This window comes from Neofelis nebulosa, chromosome 6 (assembly GCF_028018385.1).
Source record: "Neofelis nebulosa isolate mNeoNeb1 chromosome 6, mNeoNeb1.pri, whole genome shotgun sequence".
Taxonomy (NCBI): Eukaryota; Metazoa; Chordata; class Mammalia; order Carnivora; family Felidae; genus Neofelis; species Neofelis nebulosa.
In genome coordinates, this window is record NC_080787.1 from 43,767,061 (window position 1) to 43,782,534 (window position 15,474).

Below are 15,474 nucleotides of genomic sequence, written 5' to 3' on the forward strand. Positions count from 1 at the left end.
TCGTCAACTCATCAGGACTTTCGTTCTCTTGTCCTCACCAGCTAGGGGCTGTGGATTTGCTGGGGAGAAGTCCCCCACCCCGTCTCGTGATTGGCTTAGAGCCTGGCCTGGAGGACTGGGCCCCAGAAAATGGTCTTGGATCTCCAGGCCTGACCAGCCAGCCAAGCCCACTCCAGTGTTTCCCCCTCCCCCTGTCCTCCATCAACTCCCCCCATACCCCCTAGCCTTCGGCTCAGCCGGAGGTCTGCTGCAGTCCCCCAGGCACACCTTGGAGGGTCCAAACCAAAAGAGAGGCGGGCAGAACTGCTGGGACACGCCCTTATTACCGAAGGACCGGAAGTGGGTGTGTCGGGTAGAGGCTTTCGGCCAATCAGAACAAACTCAGTGTGCCCCATTCACTATAACCCTTCAGTGGCTGGAGCCCCTCATGGGCAACAGTCATTTCTTTCAGTATTTTAACAACCAGAACGGGTATGGGTGGGTCTGTGTCTTGGGGGTGGGTGAGGGGAGAGGATCTAATTCACCATCAGCAACAGAAGATCTCAAAATTATTTCATCTGCATTTATGGGGGCAATGACCCCTGTAGACAGTTTTATGCATCCCTAGAAACATAGGGGCTGACTCATTTGCTTTATACCTTTTTGTCGGTGGTGTTGTACTTCCTATATTTGTCTATAACGTCCACAAGTTGCAGAAAATAAATTACCGAAAGTTGTATTCCCAGAGGCCTGTGAGTCAGCCCTCCACATACAGGCCTTAGGGTTGCCACAAGGAGGATGTAAGACTCGGTCTCTCCCACCTAGAATCTCAGGGTCGGGTTGGTAAGGTTGGACAAACCAAAAAAATCAGGTGATGGAGAGGGAGGTAGTTGGCCAGGAAGTGTTAGTGATCAGATGCCTTGCTAGTCTCTGTGGCACGAATCCTCATGGCCGGCAGTGATAATGTTGCCCCAACCAGGAACCAGTCCTGACAGACAGGAGCCAACCTGGAATTCATGGGGCTGTTTAGGCTCTAGACCTGGGCCACTATACTACAGTCCAATACAGTAGCCACTGGCCCCAGTGAAATGTCACTAGTCAGAAGTGGGATGCATATATTCTTTTTTTTTTTTTTTTAAGTTTATTTATTCATTTTGAGAGAGAGAGTGAGCCTGAGCCAGAGAGGGGCAGAGAGAGAGACGGGGGCAGGAATCGCAAGCAGGTTCCACACTGACAGTGAAGAGCCTGATGCGGGGCTCGAACTCACAAACTGTGAGATCATGCCCTGAGCTGAAACCAAGAGTGATGGCTTAACTGACCGAGCCACCCAGGCTCCCCATGTTCTAAGTGTAGTACATCAGTGCAAAGACTTAGTATGAAAAAACAAATGTAAAACATCTCAGTTAACACTAATTAAATGTTGACATGACAATCTTTTGAATATATCAGATTAAGTTAAATATATTATTAAAATTAATCTTGCCTATTTCTTTTTAAAAGTTTTTTTCACTGTTTATTTATTTTTGAGAGAGAGAGAGAAACTGAGCATGAGCGGGGGAGGAGCAGAGAGAGAGGGAGGCACAGAATCTGAAGCAGGCTCCAGGCTCCGAGCTGTCAGCAGAGAGCCCAACACGGGGCTTGAACTCACGAACCGTGTTATCGTGACCTGAGCCGAGGTTGGATGCTTAACTGACTGAGCCACCCAGGCGCCCCTAATCTTGCCTATTTCTTTTTACTTTCAGTGCAGTCCTAGAACATTTTATTTTTTATTTTATTTATTCATTTATTTTTTTAAACCTTATTAAAATTTTTTTTCACATTTATTTATTTTCAAGACCATGCGAGAGACAGAGTGCAAGCAGTGGAGGGGCAGACAGAGGGAGACACAGAATCCGAAGCAGGCTCCAGGCTCTGAGCTATCAGGCCAGAGCCCAATGCGGGGCTCGAACTCATGAACCATGAGATCATGACCCAAGCCAAAGTCGGACGCTTAACCTACTGAGCCACTCAGGTGCCCCAGTTACTAGAAAATTTTAAATGACATATGGGGCTTGTGTTATATTTCTATTGGACATTGCTGGTCTATACTATCCCAGAAAACCCAGGAACTTGTATCACAGTAAATAGAACCAGTCAGCAGTTATTTTGAATCTATCTCTCTTGGGAAAAAAGGAAAAAAAAAAAAAAAAAAGAGCCCGACCATGGCTCCAGAAGGGAGTTTTTGGTTTCCTGTGATTGCAGACCCACAAAAAATTATTTCATCTGCATTATTCATATGCATCTGTCTCCGATGCCCTTCTCCCAAGGGTCACTGCTATTTGTCCTTTAAGACAGCTCAGGTGTTACCTCTTCCGGGAAGTCCTCCTGACCACCTGTGGCTGGATTGGCTGCCTGTTCTCTGACCTATGTTCCAACAATGTTTACTCATTCTTGTCCTTCCCTGAGAGCTGGCTCAGTCACCTCTGTGTGCCTCTGTCCAATGCAAGGCCTGGTACGGAGCAGGCAGTGGTCGATGCAGAGCATGAATACGAATCCTGCTTGGCTAGAGGCACCCATCTCTGCATTGCCACTGCACACAAGGTCCCTGTAACCTCTCCTTGGGTTTCAACACGGAGGAGCAGACCCACTGCCCCAATCTCAGCCTTCCTGCTATGAGTCTCAACCACGCCTCCTCCCAGAAGCCACCCTGGTTGGCAGCAGGAAGGAAGCAAATGGACAGACGGTGAGGCTGATGTCCCCTTGGGCTAGGGCAGGTGGGGCTGCCTCCTCTGTGGCCTGTCTAGAGCAGACCCCCACACCCCAGTGCAGAACCGTACTCACAAGTGGAAGGAAGGTCAGCAGGGGCCGAACTCTTGGCCGAGCTTTCAGTGTGGCTGTCCCTGACTCACTCACAGAGTCAAACCGATTATCTCCATAATAGATCCCACCTGGAGGAGACAAGTGCAGGAGGCCGTGAGCTGGAGATCAAAGGCATGTGGGACAACTGAGTCAGCCTGCCCCGCAGTTCCAAGGGAGGAGAGCCAGGCTCTGCATTTGGCCCATCTGACTCAGCTCAGCACCTCTTACATAACAAGATCCTGTCAAGTGTTTGAACTTCTAATCTGGAACCAGCAGAGCAGGTGAGGTCACCTGCTGTCCCCAGTGGCCCCAGCACCTTCTGGACTGGGGTGCTGGGGCCCACCTTCTGGGCTCCTCTAACACAAGATTTCCTTAGCGCCCCCGCAAACCATCAGCGGTGTGAACATGGCTCCATTTGTTTTACCGTTGAGGGCAGGGCAGAAAGACAGTAGGGCCCATGTGACCTAGTACAAATCCCCAGCTCAGCCACTCTCTGGCAGTGTTGTTTAAGCTCTCTGGGCTTTAGATTTCCTATCTGTACAATGGGAGTGATGTTAGTGCCAACCTTATAGGACTGTTATGAGGAGTCGGTGTGGTCAACACATAGTAAGTGCTCAACAGACAGGGTCCCTTCCCCTGTAGGAAGACGCTGCAAAGGCCTTTCTCTTCCTCTGGTTCCTGGGTCTGTGTTCTGGGCTGTTTCTGTAGCAGTGGGGAGGGTGTGAGAAGCCATTCATATTTTCTCAACCAACCTTCCTCATGACCCTTAATGCTCATTGAAAAGGATTTCACAGGGGCGCCTGGGTGGCTCAGTCGGTTAAGCGTCCGACTTCAGCTCAGGTCACGATCTCACGGTCCGTGAGTTCGAGCCCCGTGTCGGGCTCTGGGCTGATGGCTCAGAGCCTGGAGCCTGCTTCCGATTCTGTGTCTCCTTCTCTCTCTGCCCCTCCCCCATTCATGCTCTGTCTCTCTGTCTCAAAAATAAATAAAAATGTTAAAAAAAAAAAAAAAAAAAAAAAAAAGGAAAGAAAAGGATTTCACAGCCTACCCCAGGTTCACACTGTCACCTCCGAGAAGCAGGGGTCCCTGTGGACGCCCGACTCTGTCGGTCATGAGCAAGGAAGGCTTTCACCCATTTAAGGGGGCACGAGGGACCTTCTGTTCCTCTTACAGCCAAAGGGGAACGAGAAGAAAGGTCAAAATCCTGAGTAACCAGAATCCTAGAACTGGAACATTGAACAAATTGTGATTACTTTTCCCTTTGCACTTGACTTCAGGGGCAAAAATTGCAAGAAGGCCAAAAGATTTATTCAAGAAAGACTGGGCTTCTCAGGGGGGTCCCGAGATCAGAATACATTCACCCCAAATTCCAACACCTACAGCCACAGCCCTGTCTCTATGTGAGGATCTGGGTTTTGAATGTGACATAAAGGATCCTGAGAATGTCACAGAAACTTGACACAGAGCCCTTTGGGTGCCGCCCTATCAGGCAGAGAGTGGCTGGTGCATTCAAGATTCTCCACCTCTCAACAGGGGCCTAAATGGTGAGTTCTCTGTGCCGTGCGCCCCGCATGTCCCAGAAACTGCAGTTCCCAGCAGTGCCCTGCCCCACACCCTCCAGGCAGACACGGCTGTCTATTCCCTCCCAGACTCCACACCTGAGACCAGAGATGAAGCTCCCAGGGAGCAGGTGGGGGAAGAAGAGAGGAGGGATAAGAGTGCAGGTTTGGCCCAGTCAGAAACCAGAGAAGTAGAGATAATGGGAAAACTCAATAGCTCCCACTAAAGCCCACCTGATTCTCTCTGGCTTCCGAGAGTCTGTGTGTTGACACTAGGATCTCCTGGGACATTCCCTAGATAGTGCTGTGTGGACACCAAAGTTCTAAATTCCATGTGTGTGATATGGCTGCTGGGCCCTTAATAGGACTAGGGGTGGGGTGGGGTTAACACAGGGATAGTGAGAGAGGCATCTCACAGGCTGACCTTTTTCTAATCATTTCATCTCTGCACTCGTGTTGGGATCTATGCAGCCTCCTCGCTACAGCTGAATTATCAGGATATCGGTGGCTAGTGTTATTGTGTGCCTGGGAGCTTTAGAAGGGGAGCAACCTGGCAAGATCACTGTAATAGTTGTAATAATATAATATTAGATAAAACTTATTGAGCAATTTCATTTTTTTTAATGTTGATTGTTGAAAGAGAGAGAGATGGAGAGAGAGAAAGAGAGAGAACGACCAGGGGAAGGGCAGAGAGACAGGGCGACAGAGAATCCCAAGCAGGCTCTCCGAGGAGCCCAACATGGGGCCCAAACCCACAAGCCATAAGATGATGGTCTGAGCTGAAACCAAGGGTCAGATGCTTCACCAACGGAGCCACCCAGGAGCCCCTTACAGAGCAATTTTAATGGGCCAGGCACGGTTCTAAGCATCTTGCTCACCATTAATTCACTTAATTTCGAAAATAGTTCCGTGCAATTGGTAATCATCATCCCCATTTTACAGATGAGGAAACTGGGGCACAGAGAGGTCTAATCACTTGCCCAAAGTCTCAAAGTGGTGAAGCGGGGGTTTCTGTTCCAGGGCTGATCTCCGAACCATTACAGGCACTGCTTCCAGAGCAGGGAATCCTAATCCTGCGTGTACAGGGTGTGGATGGGAGGACGGGCTGTGAGGGGCACGGGGCTATCTGAGGGTAAGGGAGGCTTGGCTGGAGCCCCGGAGTGGCTCTGGGGGTGAAGGAGTTTGCCCCCGGCCATGCGCAGGCCAGGGCCGAGCCGAATCTGACCCCCACGCGGACTCTGGCGCAGACACCCTAACCACCTCGCAGATTCCACGGCTCTAACTACCTCATAGATTCCATGACTCAGCCCTGACTTGGAGGCACTGTTGTCTTGGTCTGTGGTTGTTTTCACAAGGCGGACTGGAGGCAAGTGCCGGACTAGGGCACCTCTTGGAAATCCAGTTGGATTCCCCAGCTCTAAGAAGTGTGCCTGGGGTCAGGGCAGGACATGTGGTGACCGAAGCAGACTCAGCGCGGTGTGATGTGAGAAAGACTCCACTGGCCATTGCTGGCTTTGAAGATGGAAGGGGCCACGAGCCAAGAAAGGCAGGCGGCCTCTAGAAGCTGGAGAAGCTGAGAAAACAGGTTTTCCTCTACAACCTCCAGGAAGGAAGAGTCTTGTGGGCACTTTAATGTTAGCCCAGTGAGACCACTGTCAGACTTCTGACGACAGAACTTAAGATAATAAATTTATGTTGTTTTAAGACAAAAAAGAGAGATGTGGCTAGAATCTGACAGACTTTCCCTGGGGCCCTCATACCTGGGCTCTGTTCCTGACTGGTAAAGGCCCACCAGCAGGTGAAGCAAGAGTGGCCACCACCATGAGCTAGGCCCTCCACAAGTTCAAGTCAGGGCTAGGCCTTTCCAAACCTCAAGGTCAAGGTCCAAACTAAACAGAAGGACGATTGAGTCCAACTTTGGGGACTTTCCTCTGAAGTAAATGAACTTGGCTCTAATCACAGTATCGGCGATGCTAGAATGGGCTTTCCTGAGAAGCAGCCCCCTCATCAACTGACGACATAAAGGAGGGCCAGGCCACCTCTTGAAGCAGGAAGGGAAAGTGAGGAGGTAAAGGGAGTGAGAAAGAGGAGGGTGGACGACGTGCCCTCTGAAGACACAATGAGACTGCTCAATAAGAAAAGATGCTATCCTAGGGTCTTGTCCACCCTGAAACCTGGAAACTCCCTCTGTCTGTCTTTTTACTCGATCCCTTACCCACTGGAAGAGTCTTTGGGGATCGCGGAGGTCACAGCCCAGAGATACACCTGAGTCCCAGTGGGACTCAGAAGGCAGGAAAGTGGAGAGAACCACCACAGACCCAGAAGCTTCCAGAGAAAGGGGGCACTTTCAGGAAACCCCAGGAGCAATTCCAGCAGCCAGGAAGCCTTGGGAGACCCTGGGAGCAGGCTCTGAGCAGAGCCTGAGCCCCAGGTGGACCACAGCCCTGTCAAGATACAAACAAGCCTCTGTGTTTGGCAAACTCCTCTAAAGAGAATCAAGTGATAAAGGAGGAAATTCCGATCTGCCTCCATGTACCCAGACTTCACATTAAAACAGTCCCAGCTTCCCTCCAAATGAAAGCCTCTAAGAAGATTGGACACGGGATCCCTTTGCGTTTGGTTACATTTCTCTCTCACAGATTGACAGGAAACAAAGGCAGCTTTTCATTTACACTTCCTCAAGGATTTGAGTTCACGTAAATACCACCTAATATCCAAAAATCTGGTTCAAAAATAACTCTGGGTGGCCACACCTGTTTCAGCAGGAAGACTTCCCCTCAGACATCAACCTGGGGACGGCAGCTCCCCTTCTCCACGGCCCCCCCTAGAAGAACCTGATGCTGCCATCGGGCCAAGGGGTATTTACATGGAGGCTGAGGCTGCCTGGGCTCTGAGAAGGCCAAGGCAAAGCAAGGAGACACCCAGGCAGGCCACAGCTCCTCAGCCGGGAGGGGGAGGCAGGATGGTGTGGGGTCCAGGCTGCTGGTTTAGTGCCCAGATGAACGTGACTCAGTCCCTGCTCCGTCCCTTATTAACTGTGGGGCCCTGGGCATGTCGCTAGATCTCCCGAGGCCGCTTCCTCATGTCTGTAAATGTGAGCGATGATCCCTGCCGGGTGGGCTGGGGTAAGGCTGAATGACAGATAAACTGTGTAACAGGTGAGCACAGCGCCTAGCAGATCGTTTCTGCTCAGTAACTGGGAGGGCTGCCTATCACCATCACCACCATCATCACCATCATCATCATCATCATCATCATCATCATCACTATTAGCATCATGGCACTCCCTCTGCCCCACCTTAGCTGGCTCTACCAAGGGTTTGGCTCTGAGCTTGAATCGGGGTGTGTCACTGGCAAATTAAGGGTAAATAACCTGTATCCATGGGTGACAGCCACGGGGAGGGTGGCCCTTTGCTCTCTTGTTGAAGAGAATTCTGAGTCCAGACATTTGGGGCTGCTCTTTGCATATGGAAGACCCAGAGAGGGCGGGGCTGGCTCAGGGTCACAGAACATCAGTTGCCTGGACCCAAGCAAGGTGCCTGACTTGTAGCGCTGGGCTCGGGGCACAAATGATGCAGGGCTTTACATTCGCATGGCTTGCTGCCTCTCCCCAAACTGGTTCTCTTCGTGTGTGTGCATGTGTGTGCGCGTGCGCCTGCCCGCGCAGTGGCGTGGAGGCGGGGTGGCCAGCTTTGGGGAAGCTGCGGGCTGAGCACAGCTCTTGCCTCCCTTCCAGCCCTCGCTTTCTCCCATTCTTGCCCAAAGGAGCAGCCTCTCACTGGCTCTTTGGCATTTCTTTGCTCACGGAGTTCAGGGTTGAAAGCCTGTTAAAATGCCCTTCCTCCCTTAGTCCCAAAGCTGCCTGGAGATCTCTATGGAGGCGAGGTTTGGGACCACCATTTCTCTCTTTCCCCAAATCCCAGACAAGTCCAAACTACAGGTAAAATTAATAATAAAAATGCAAATGTCTATAAGCTAGGCATGATTCTACATTCCCATTCACAAGCTTTGGGGGAGGCACTCTTATTATTCCCATTTTGCAGATGAGGAAACTGAGGTTCAGAGAGGCTAAAGCCCTGCCTGAGGTTCCACGGCTGGTGAGTCAAGCCCAGGCAACCTGACTGTAGAATCCCTCTGGTCACAGCTAGCACAGCAGGGAAAGAATGCAGGGATCCAGCATCTTTTCCCTCTGTCTCCTGTTTTTCCAGAGACTCAAAATGCAGTGCCGCCTAAAAGAAACAAATGGACCTAGGTATCAGTCTGGGGTCACACAGCAGCTCCCCTATGTATTGCCTGAGGACTTCTGAGCCCTTTCTCAGGCTGTTTCCCCACGTGTCAAATGAGTATCATTACTCCTATGTTGCAAGAAGCCTCCCAAAATCAGAGGAGGGAAAGGAGCTGGCAGGGACGAGAGGAGGGCTGGGGTGACGGTGCGGGGCTCCAAATCGCCAGGAGCCCCCGAATGGCCCTGAGAACACTGGCACGGGTCTGATCCCAGAGGTTTAGGAAGGGTGGGGCTGTAGCTGAGGGCATTTGTTGCCTTGACACAGAATAATCCAGAACCCAAAAACAGACCCCCCTCCTCCGCCCCACTGAGGTGGAGCATCCAATCCTTGGCCACTAAAGACCCCCAGCCTTTCAGGGAAGCAGCAGGTGGGCCCCACAAAGGTAACCCACAAATGACGTTAATGAGGCCCCTTCCTTGCTAATTAACAGGTCCACATGACAGGAACCTGAAAAGGCCAGTCTGTCCCAGCAAGCCCCAGCAGGCCTGACCCAGGCACCAGAGAGAGGCCTTTGTCCAAGGACAGAGGGGACGCTGAAGGTTGGGCTGGGCTGGAGCAGGAAGCCACAGGTAGAGGAGCGGGGGACAGAGAGGGAGGGGCCTTGGGGACTGGAAGGGGCGGCACCTGGGCCAGCCCTCTGTTTCCTAGCTAGGACATGCTACTCAGAGTAAGGTCTGCAAACCTGGGGACTCACTGGAAATGCAGTCTCCCCCCATCCCAAACCTACCGCATCAGAATCTGATCTTAACAAGGTCCCAGGTGACTGGATGTGCTTTAGTATTTGAGCTGCCCTGAGCTGAAATGACTTTGTGTCATTTTTCCTCAAGTAAGTTCAGTAAATAACTAATCATCGTCATCATCATCATTGTGACATTATTGTTATTGTTACCAATTCACTGGCTGGGAGAGAAGGAGCACCCCGTAGCTGGTCTACTGTGGCTTTCTGGAGTTGAACCACAGGGACAAGAGAAGCTTATATAATGGGCGTGTGTGTGTGTGTGTGTGTGTGCACTGACCTGCCAGCAAACTACACACACCTCCAGGGGACAGGCGTAAACAACAGTCTCCTTCACACCCCTGCAAGGCACAGGTCAACTCTCAGGTCAGCTCTTGGGAGCCTGGTGCCAGCCTGGCCCAACAGGAAGTATGTACTCAGATCCTGGGGTTCATGGCTTCCTACCTTTTAGTCTGGCCTGAGACACAAGGTCAGGGGACCCCAGGAGAGGGATGCCGGAACCAGCAGCCACAGTAGGGAGCATTAGGGTTCTCCTGACAAGGAGCTGGCTACAGTCCCTACGCATTTATTTAGACCTGCAGAAAGTCCTAAGGGGTAAGAGAATAGCCGCGCCCCATCTAGGGAAGGAAACCCCACAAATCTCACGTCTCCCTGTACAAAAGAATCATCGGAGGGGCGCCTGGGTGGCGCAGTCGGTTAAGCGTCCGACTTCAGCCAGGTCACGATCTCGCGGTCCGTGAGTTCGAGCCCCGCGTCGGGCTCTGGGCTGATGGCTCGGAGCCTGGAGCCTGTTTCCGATTCTGTGTCTCCCTCTCTCTCTGCCCCTCCCCCGTTCATGCTCTGTCTCTCTCTGTCCCAAAAATAAATAAAAAACGTTGAAAAAAAAAATTTTAAAAAAAATAAAAAGAATCACCGGACAGCTGGTGAAACATCCAGACCCAGGGCCCTAGCCCAGCAATTCTGACTTGTGTGCCTGACTAGGACCCTGAGGAATCTGCATTTTTAAATAAGTGTCCTTGTCACAAAAACAATTTACATTTAGAGGAACAAAGCAAGAAATAGAGTCCTCCAGCAAGTGGAATGACCCATTGCTGCCTGGCGTGGGGTGGGTGGGGGTGGGGAATAAAGAAGCTTGGCTAATTAATCCAAGAGCTAAGACTGCCTTCTTTCTGGCTGCTGCAGTCCAACCCTAATCAAGGAAATTTGCAAAGATCCACATCTCTGCTGTCTCAGACACTTAAAAAAACAATTGTGTGTCCTTTAAGGATCCCTGGAGGGGGTGGGGGGTGGGGAGGCAGTAGGCTTAATTAGGACTGCATTTGCATTAAGTGAAACTCTCCTGATAGTTATTAGAATATACATTAAGGAAACTGTTTAAAGACAAACACACCGGTCACCACCTTCACATGACTGTTTGCATTCTACCCACTGCACCGTGCCTACCCTTCTGCCAACAGATTTTTACATGGCTGTAGTCACAGAGCAATCACTTACGCCTTAATCCTCTCACATCCCTCCACACTGATTTTGCCCCTCGATTCCACCGGCTCTCTAAGGCCGAATACCACCTGCATCGCAGAGAATGTTACAGACTCAGGGATGCTATGGAAGACGAATCCCAAGCCCTCTGAGACCTTCAGGTGGCCACTTCATGCCTCAGTTTCCTCTGGTCTATGGCAGTGTTAGGAAGAGGAGCTAAAGGAGGCAACGGCAGGAAGTGCTCGGAGTCAGATGGCCTGATAACTGATAATAATAAAGCATGTAATAGTGTCATCTTTTTTTTTTTCTGTAAAGACCCAGCTAGTAAATATTTTTGGCTTTGTGAGCCATACAGTCTCTGCTGAGGCTACTAGAAAATACCATCGTAGCATGAACGCAGCCTTAGACAATATGTAAACGATGGGCATGACTGGCTGTTTTAATAAAACTTTATTTATGAAAACAGGCCAAGGGCCAGATTTTAGCCAGGGCTATAATTTGCCAGTTTTTGCTTTAGGGCTTTTCTTTTTAAGGGTCTTCAAAGCACTGCCATGTACAAACGTCAAGCAGCCATTCTGTAGACAGGCTGGCCATCATCCCCATTTCACAGAAGAAGAAACTGAGGCCCAGGGAGTGGGTGGAGGCACGACTGTAGGGCAGGTCTGATATCTCCATCCCATCAAGGAATCCCCAACACTGGCCCCTCCTGTCCCAACTCCAAGCACTTGTCCTGTTCAGCAGGGAAGAGGACCTTGGCCACATCCACCAGCACCCTGGGGAACAACCCCGGAAACACTGGGGAGCCATCCTGCTGGGGGCATGTTTGTTTCCACTCCTCTACATGCAGGGTGCAACCAGGCTGAGTCAGCTGGAGGCCCTGCCCTGCCCTGGGGATGGGAGGAGCTGCCCCCCCACCCCCTTGCACTCCAGCCCTGCCCAGGCTGGTGAAGCCTGGGCACGATGCCCCCACTTCTCTCACCAGCACGACCGATCCCCACCAGCAGCCTGAGCAGTGCAGGCAAAAATAGAGGAAGTGTCTAAGGCATTTCTGAGGTCTCCCCTTAGGAAAGGAGTGTGGTGGGGGAGGCATGGTGGGAAACACGTTCTCCAGCAGGTGCCCCTCAAGTCAAATTCACCTCCCACTAAATAAATTCTTCAAGCCGGCTAAGAGTGTGGTCTCTGGAGCACAACAGCTGGGTTCAAATATCGGCTCTGCCTCCTGAGGGAAGTTTTGGGGTAACGGAAGTGTCCTCAAATCGAATTGCGATGGTTGCACAACTCAGCAAATCTAATAATCATTGAGTTGTACACTTAACAAAATCCTGGCTGAGCCACGTGAAGCTGTGTGATCTTGGGCATGTTACTTAATCTGGCCGTGCCTCTGTCTCCCCATCTGACAAACAGGAATTATAATACCTGTATCATCGACCAGATGGGGAGTCCTAGATGAGGGTCCAACAAGTCAACAACGTAAGAACTTTAGAATGGTACCTTGCACCTGACAAGGGGTCAGTGTTTGCGACACAGGTTTGCAGAGGTGTTAGTAAGTTCCTGAGCTGCGGCTCCAGACCGCTCTGCCCCTTCTAGCCTCTGCTCCTGATGTTTGTTCTGCAAAATGCTGGATGCCCTTCCCTCTCAGCTCAAATGCTAGTTCCAATCAGAGGTCATCTCTCTCCTCTTCTCCTTATGCACCTAATTTTTTATAGCAAAGACTCAGAAAGGGCTAAATGGCATATGGTTAGCTCTGTTTACCCCCGTTGGGCCAGGAAGAGGTGACATTTTGTTTGTCCTGCTCCTGTCCAGGTGCTTTGTGTCTCAGCTATGACAACCTGGGTGCTGAGCGGAATCCAACAGCAGGGACCCAGGCTATAACTTCCTCTGTGGGCCGTGGTATAGTGGCCATAAAGGTCAGTGGAGGTAACGGGGTGACAATGAAGGCAGGTGAGCTAAAGCAGGGATGGGGGGTCTTCTTTGGGCCCAGAGCCTCAGCCCATACACAAGAAGTCAATTCCTGTCCCCATCCCACTGTTTTCCCCTCAGTTACAGGGGATGCAAATTGCAAAAAGATGCAAAGATAAGGTAACCCAAGGCCAGAGCCCCGGGGCGGGGGGGGGGGGGGGGGGGGGCAGTTGCTGGGCCAGCATAGTGTTTTCAGATCCCTGCAGAGGTAAAACACCCTGACTCAAGGGCTCAGGGGCGGCTGGCAATCCGGAAGGACTTCCTTGGCCTCCTCTGTCCCATTGTGGGCTCCTGGGTCTGAGCCCGTAGACAACCCCAGGCTCCAGGCTGACCCGGTAAGAGCCCATGACCCCAGAAAGCGACTCTGGTGTCTTGCACAGACCGGTATCTTCCTAGCCATGGCTTCTGTTGATTTTTCCTGGGCCTCCCCTGTGCAGAGTCCAGAGTTGCAGCGCCCAGATAGCAAGCAGCCCCTTTTGCCTAAGACCTGGGCCGGGAGAGGAACAGAGGAAGCAGAAATGGTGAAGGCTGAAGGGACAGCTGGGGGGCAAGGCGGGGGGGGGAGGGGGGGGAACGCTTCTGACTCTACAGCGCTGCCAGGGGAGGGTAGGCACTACAAACCCTAGGAAGCCTTTCTGACAATAACACAGACCTAACTTCCACCGGGAGGGGAAGAGGGGATGATCACCTCGGAAGAGGGGCTAGCGTCCGCCGCGAGAGGCAAGCGTCTCCCCCTTCCCGGCACCTCTGCCCCGCCGGCCCTTTCCCAGGACAGCCGGGCCGCGCCGCCTCCCCCTCCCGGCAGCGCCTATCCCGCCCGTCCACAGGTTGCAACGTGTTCCTTCCCTCCGCGCCGAGCCGCGCCTCCCGCCCTTCGCGCCGCGCGGGCCGCCTGCCGGCCGGCGGGCCACCACCCCGGGCCCGCTTACCGAAGTCCCGGATCCCCTCCTCCGGGGCCTCCTGGGTGAAAATCCAGGGGGGGTTGGTGGCGTAGAGGGAGGTGCTGGGGGGGTTGGAGTGCTTCTTGCCGAAGAGTTTGCTGAAGGTGCTCTGCACCGTCTGGTTCTTTTTCATGCTGCCTGCGGCTCCGCGGCCCCGGGAAGGACCTCCCCTCCCTCGGCCTGCCCTGTCCCGGACCGAACTCCGCACCGTCTCCCCCAGGGGCCGCTACCAGGCCATGTCCCCCGCCGGGCTCCCGGCCCGCGCACCGGCGACAGGTGCTGCGGGCGCCGCCGCTCGCCTGGAAATGCGAGCTACCTGGACAGGTAAGAGGCTGCCGCTGAGACCCGGCCCCGCCCCGCCGCCGCAGCGGCCGCCCCGCCGCCCAACTCCCCAGGCCGCATTCCTGCCTGCCTCCTTCTACAACAGGCCATTGTTGGCACGGCCCGGTGGGCTGGGGACCTCGCCCAGCCCACGCCCAGCCTGGAAGACGAGCCACCGGCCTCCCTCAGGTCCCCCTCCTGGCCCTCCTCCTCCACCCCTTTTCCTCCTGGGGAAAGGAGGAGGCGGGCAAGTTTCCTGCTTCTAAAGAGATTCATGACCAGGTCAACGTGGGTGCCCAAAGCTGGGGGAAACGGGTGGCCAAAGCCAGCAGGTTGCAGGGTCCTACAGGCCCTCCAAAATGTGGGCCGTGAGCCCTCGATGGATGTAAGGAGGTGCCCGTCGGAAAAAAGGTAAAGGGGGGAAAGCAATGAACGAGTGTCCCTATCTGGTGACAAAGGTGGAAAAATATCCACAGTGACCGAGCTCCAAAGAGAATCGTGGGATGACTAAATCTTGGCATTTTTGTTTACATCAGATTCTTTTGGGGGGATGCCTGGGTGGCTCAATTGGTTGAATGTGTCTGACCCTTGATCTCTGCTCAGGTCATGATGCTAGGGTCTTGAGTTCCAATCCCGCCTGGGGCTCTGCTGGGGCTCTGCAGCGATGTAGCACGGATTCACTCTTTCCCTCTCTCTCTGCCCCTCCCCAACTTTTGAATGCTCACTTGCTCAGGCGCACCCTCTCTCTCTCAAAATAAATAGATTTTTGAAAATTCTCTTTTTCTTTTCTATGAAGTTAAGTGAATATGATTTTTATTTTATTTTTGGGACAGAGACAGAGCATGAACGGGGGAGGGGCAGAGAGAGAGGGAGACACAGAATCGGAAACAGGCTCCAGGCTCCGAGCCATCAGCCCAGAGCCCGACGCGGGGCTCGAACTCACGGACCGCGAGATCGTGACCTGGCTGAAGTCGGACGCTTAACCGACTGCGCCACCCAGGCGCCCCAGTGAATATGATTTTTAAAAACTCAAGGTGAGGGGCGCCTGGGTGGCTCAGTCGGTTAAGCATCTGACTTCGGCTCGGGTCATGATCTCGCAGTCTGTAGGTTCGAGCCCCGCGTCGGGCTCTGTGCTGACAGCTCAGAGCCTGGAGCCTGTTTCAGATTCTGTGTCTCCCTCTTTCTCTGACCCTCCCCTGTTCATGCTCTCTCTCTCTCTGTCTCAAAAATTAATAAATGTTAAAAAAAATTTTTTTAAATGAATAAAAAATAAACTCAAGGTGAGTTCAGTAAACAGAATTTTTAAAAACTCAAGGCGGGTTTGTCCTGCTTAGGGTTCAGTTTGCTTTTCAGGGAGAGAGGGTGGTGGCCCTTTA

At 52.5% G+C, this 15,474-nt stretch overlaps 1 protein-coding gene across 1 annotated transcript in view; it reads right to left on the bottom strand.

The window, feature by feature from the left end:
* C6H6orf132 (chromosome 6 C6orf132 homolog) overlaps positions 1-14,098 on the bottom strand; it is a 34,653-nt gene extending 20,555 nt beyond the window's left edge. The window contains exons 1-2 of the mRNA XM_058733941.1: positions 13,766-14,098; positions 2,800-2,906 (exon numbers count right to left, since the gene is read on the bottom strand). Coding sequence (XP_058589924.1) covers positions 2,800-2,906; positions 13,766-13,910 — 252 coding nt within the window. The 5' untranslated portion in view covers positions 13,911-14,098. The remainder of the gene's footprint in view (positions 1-2,799; positions 2,907-13,765) is intronic.
* Positions 14,099-15,474: the final 1,376 nt, after the last annotated feature.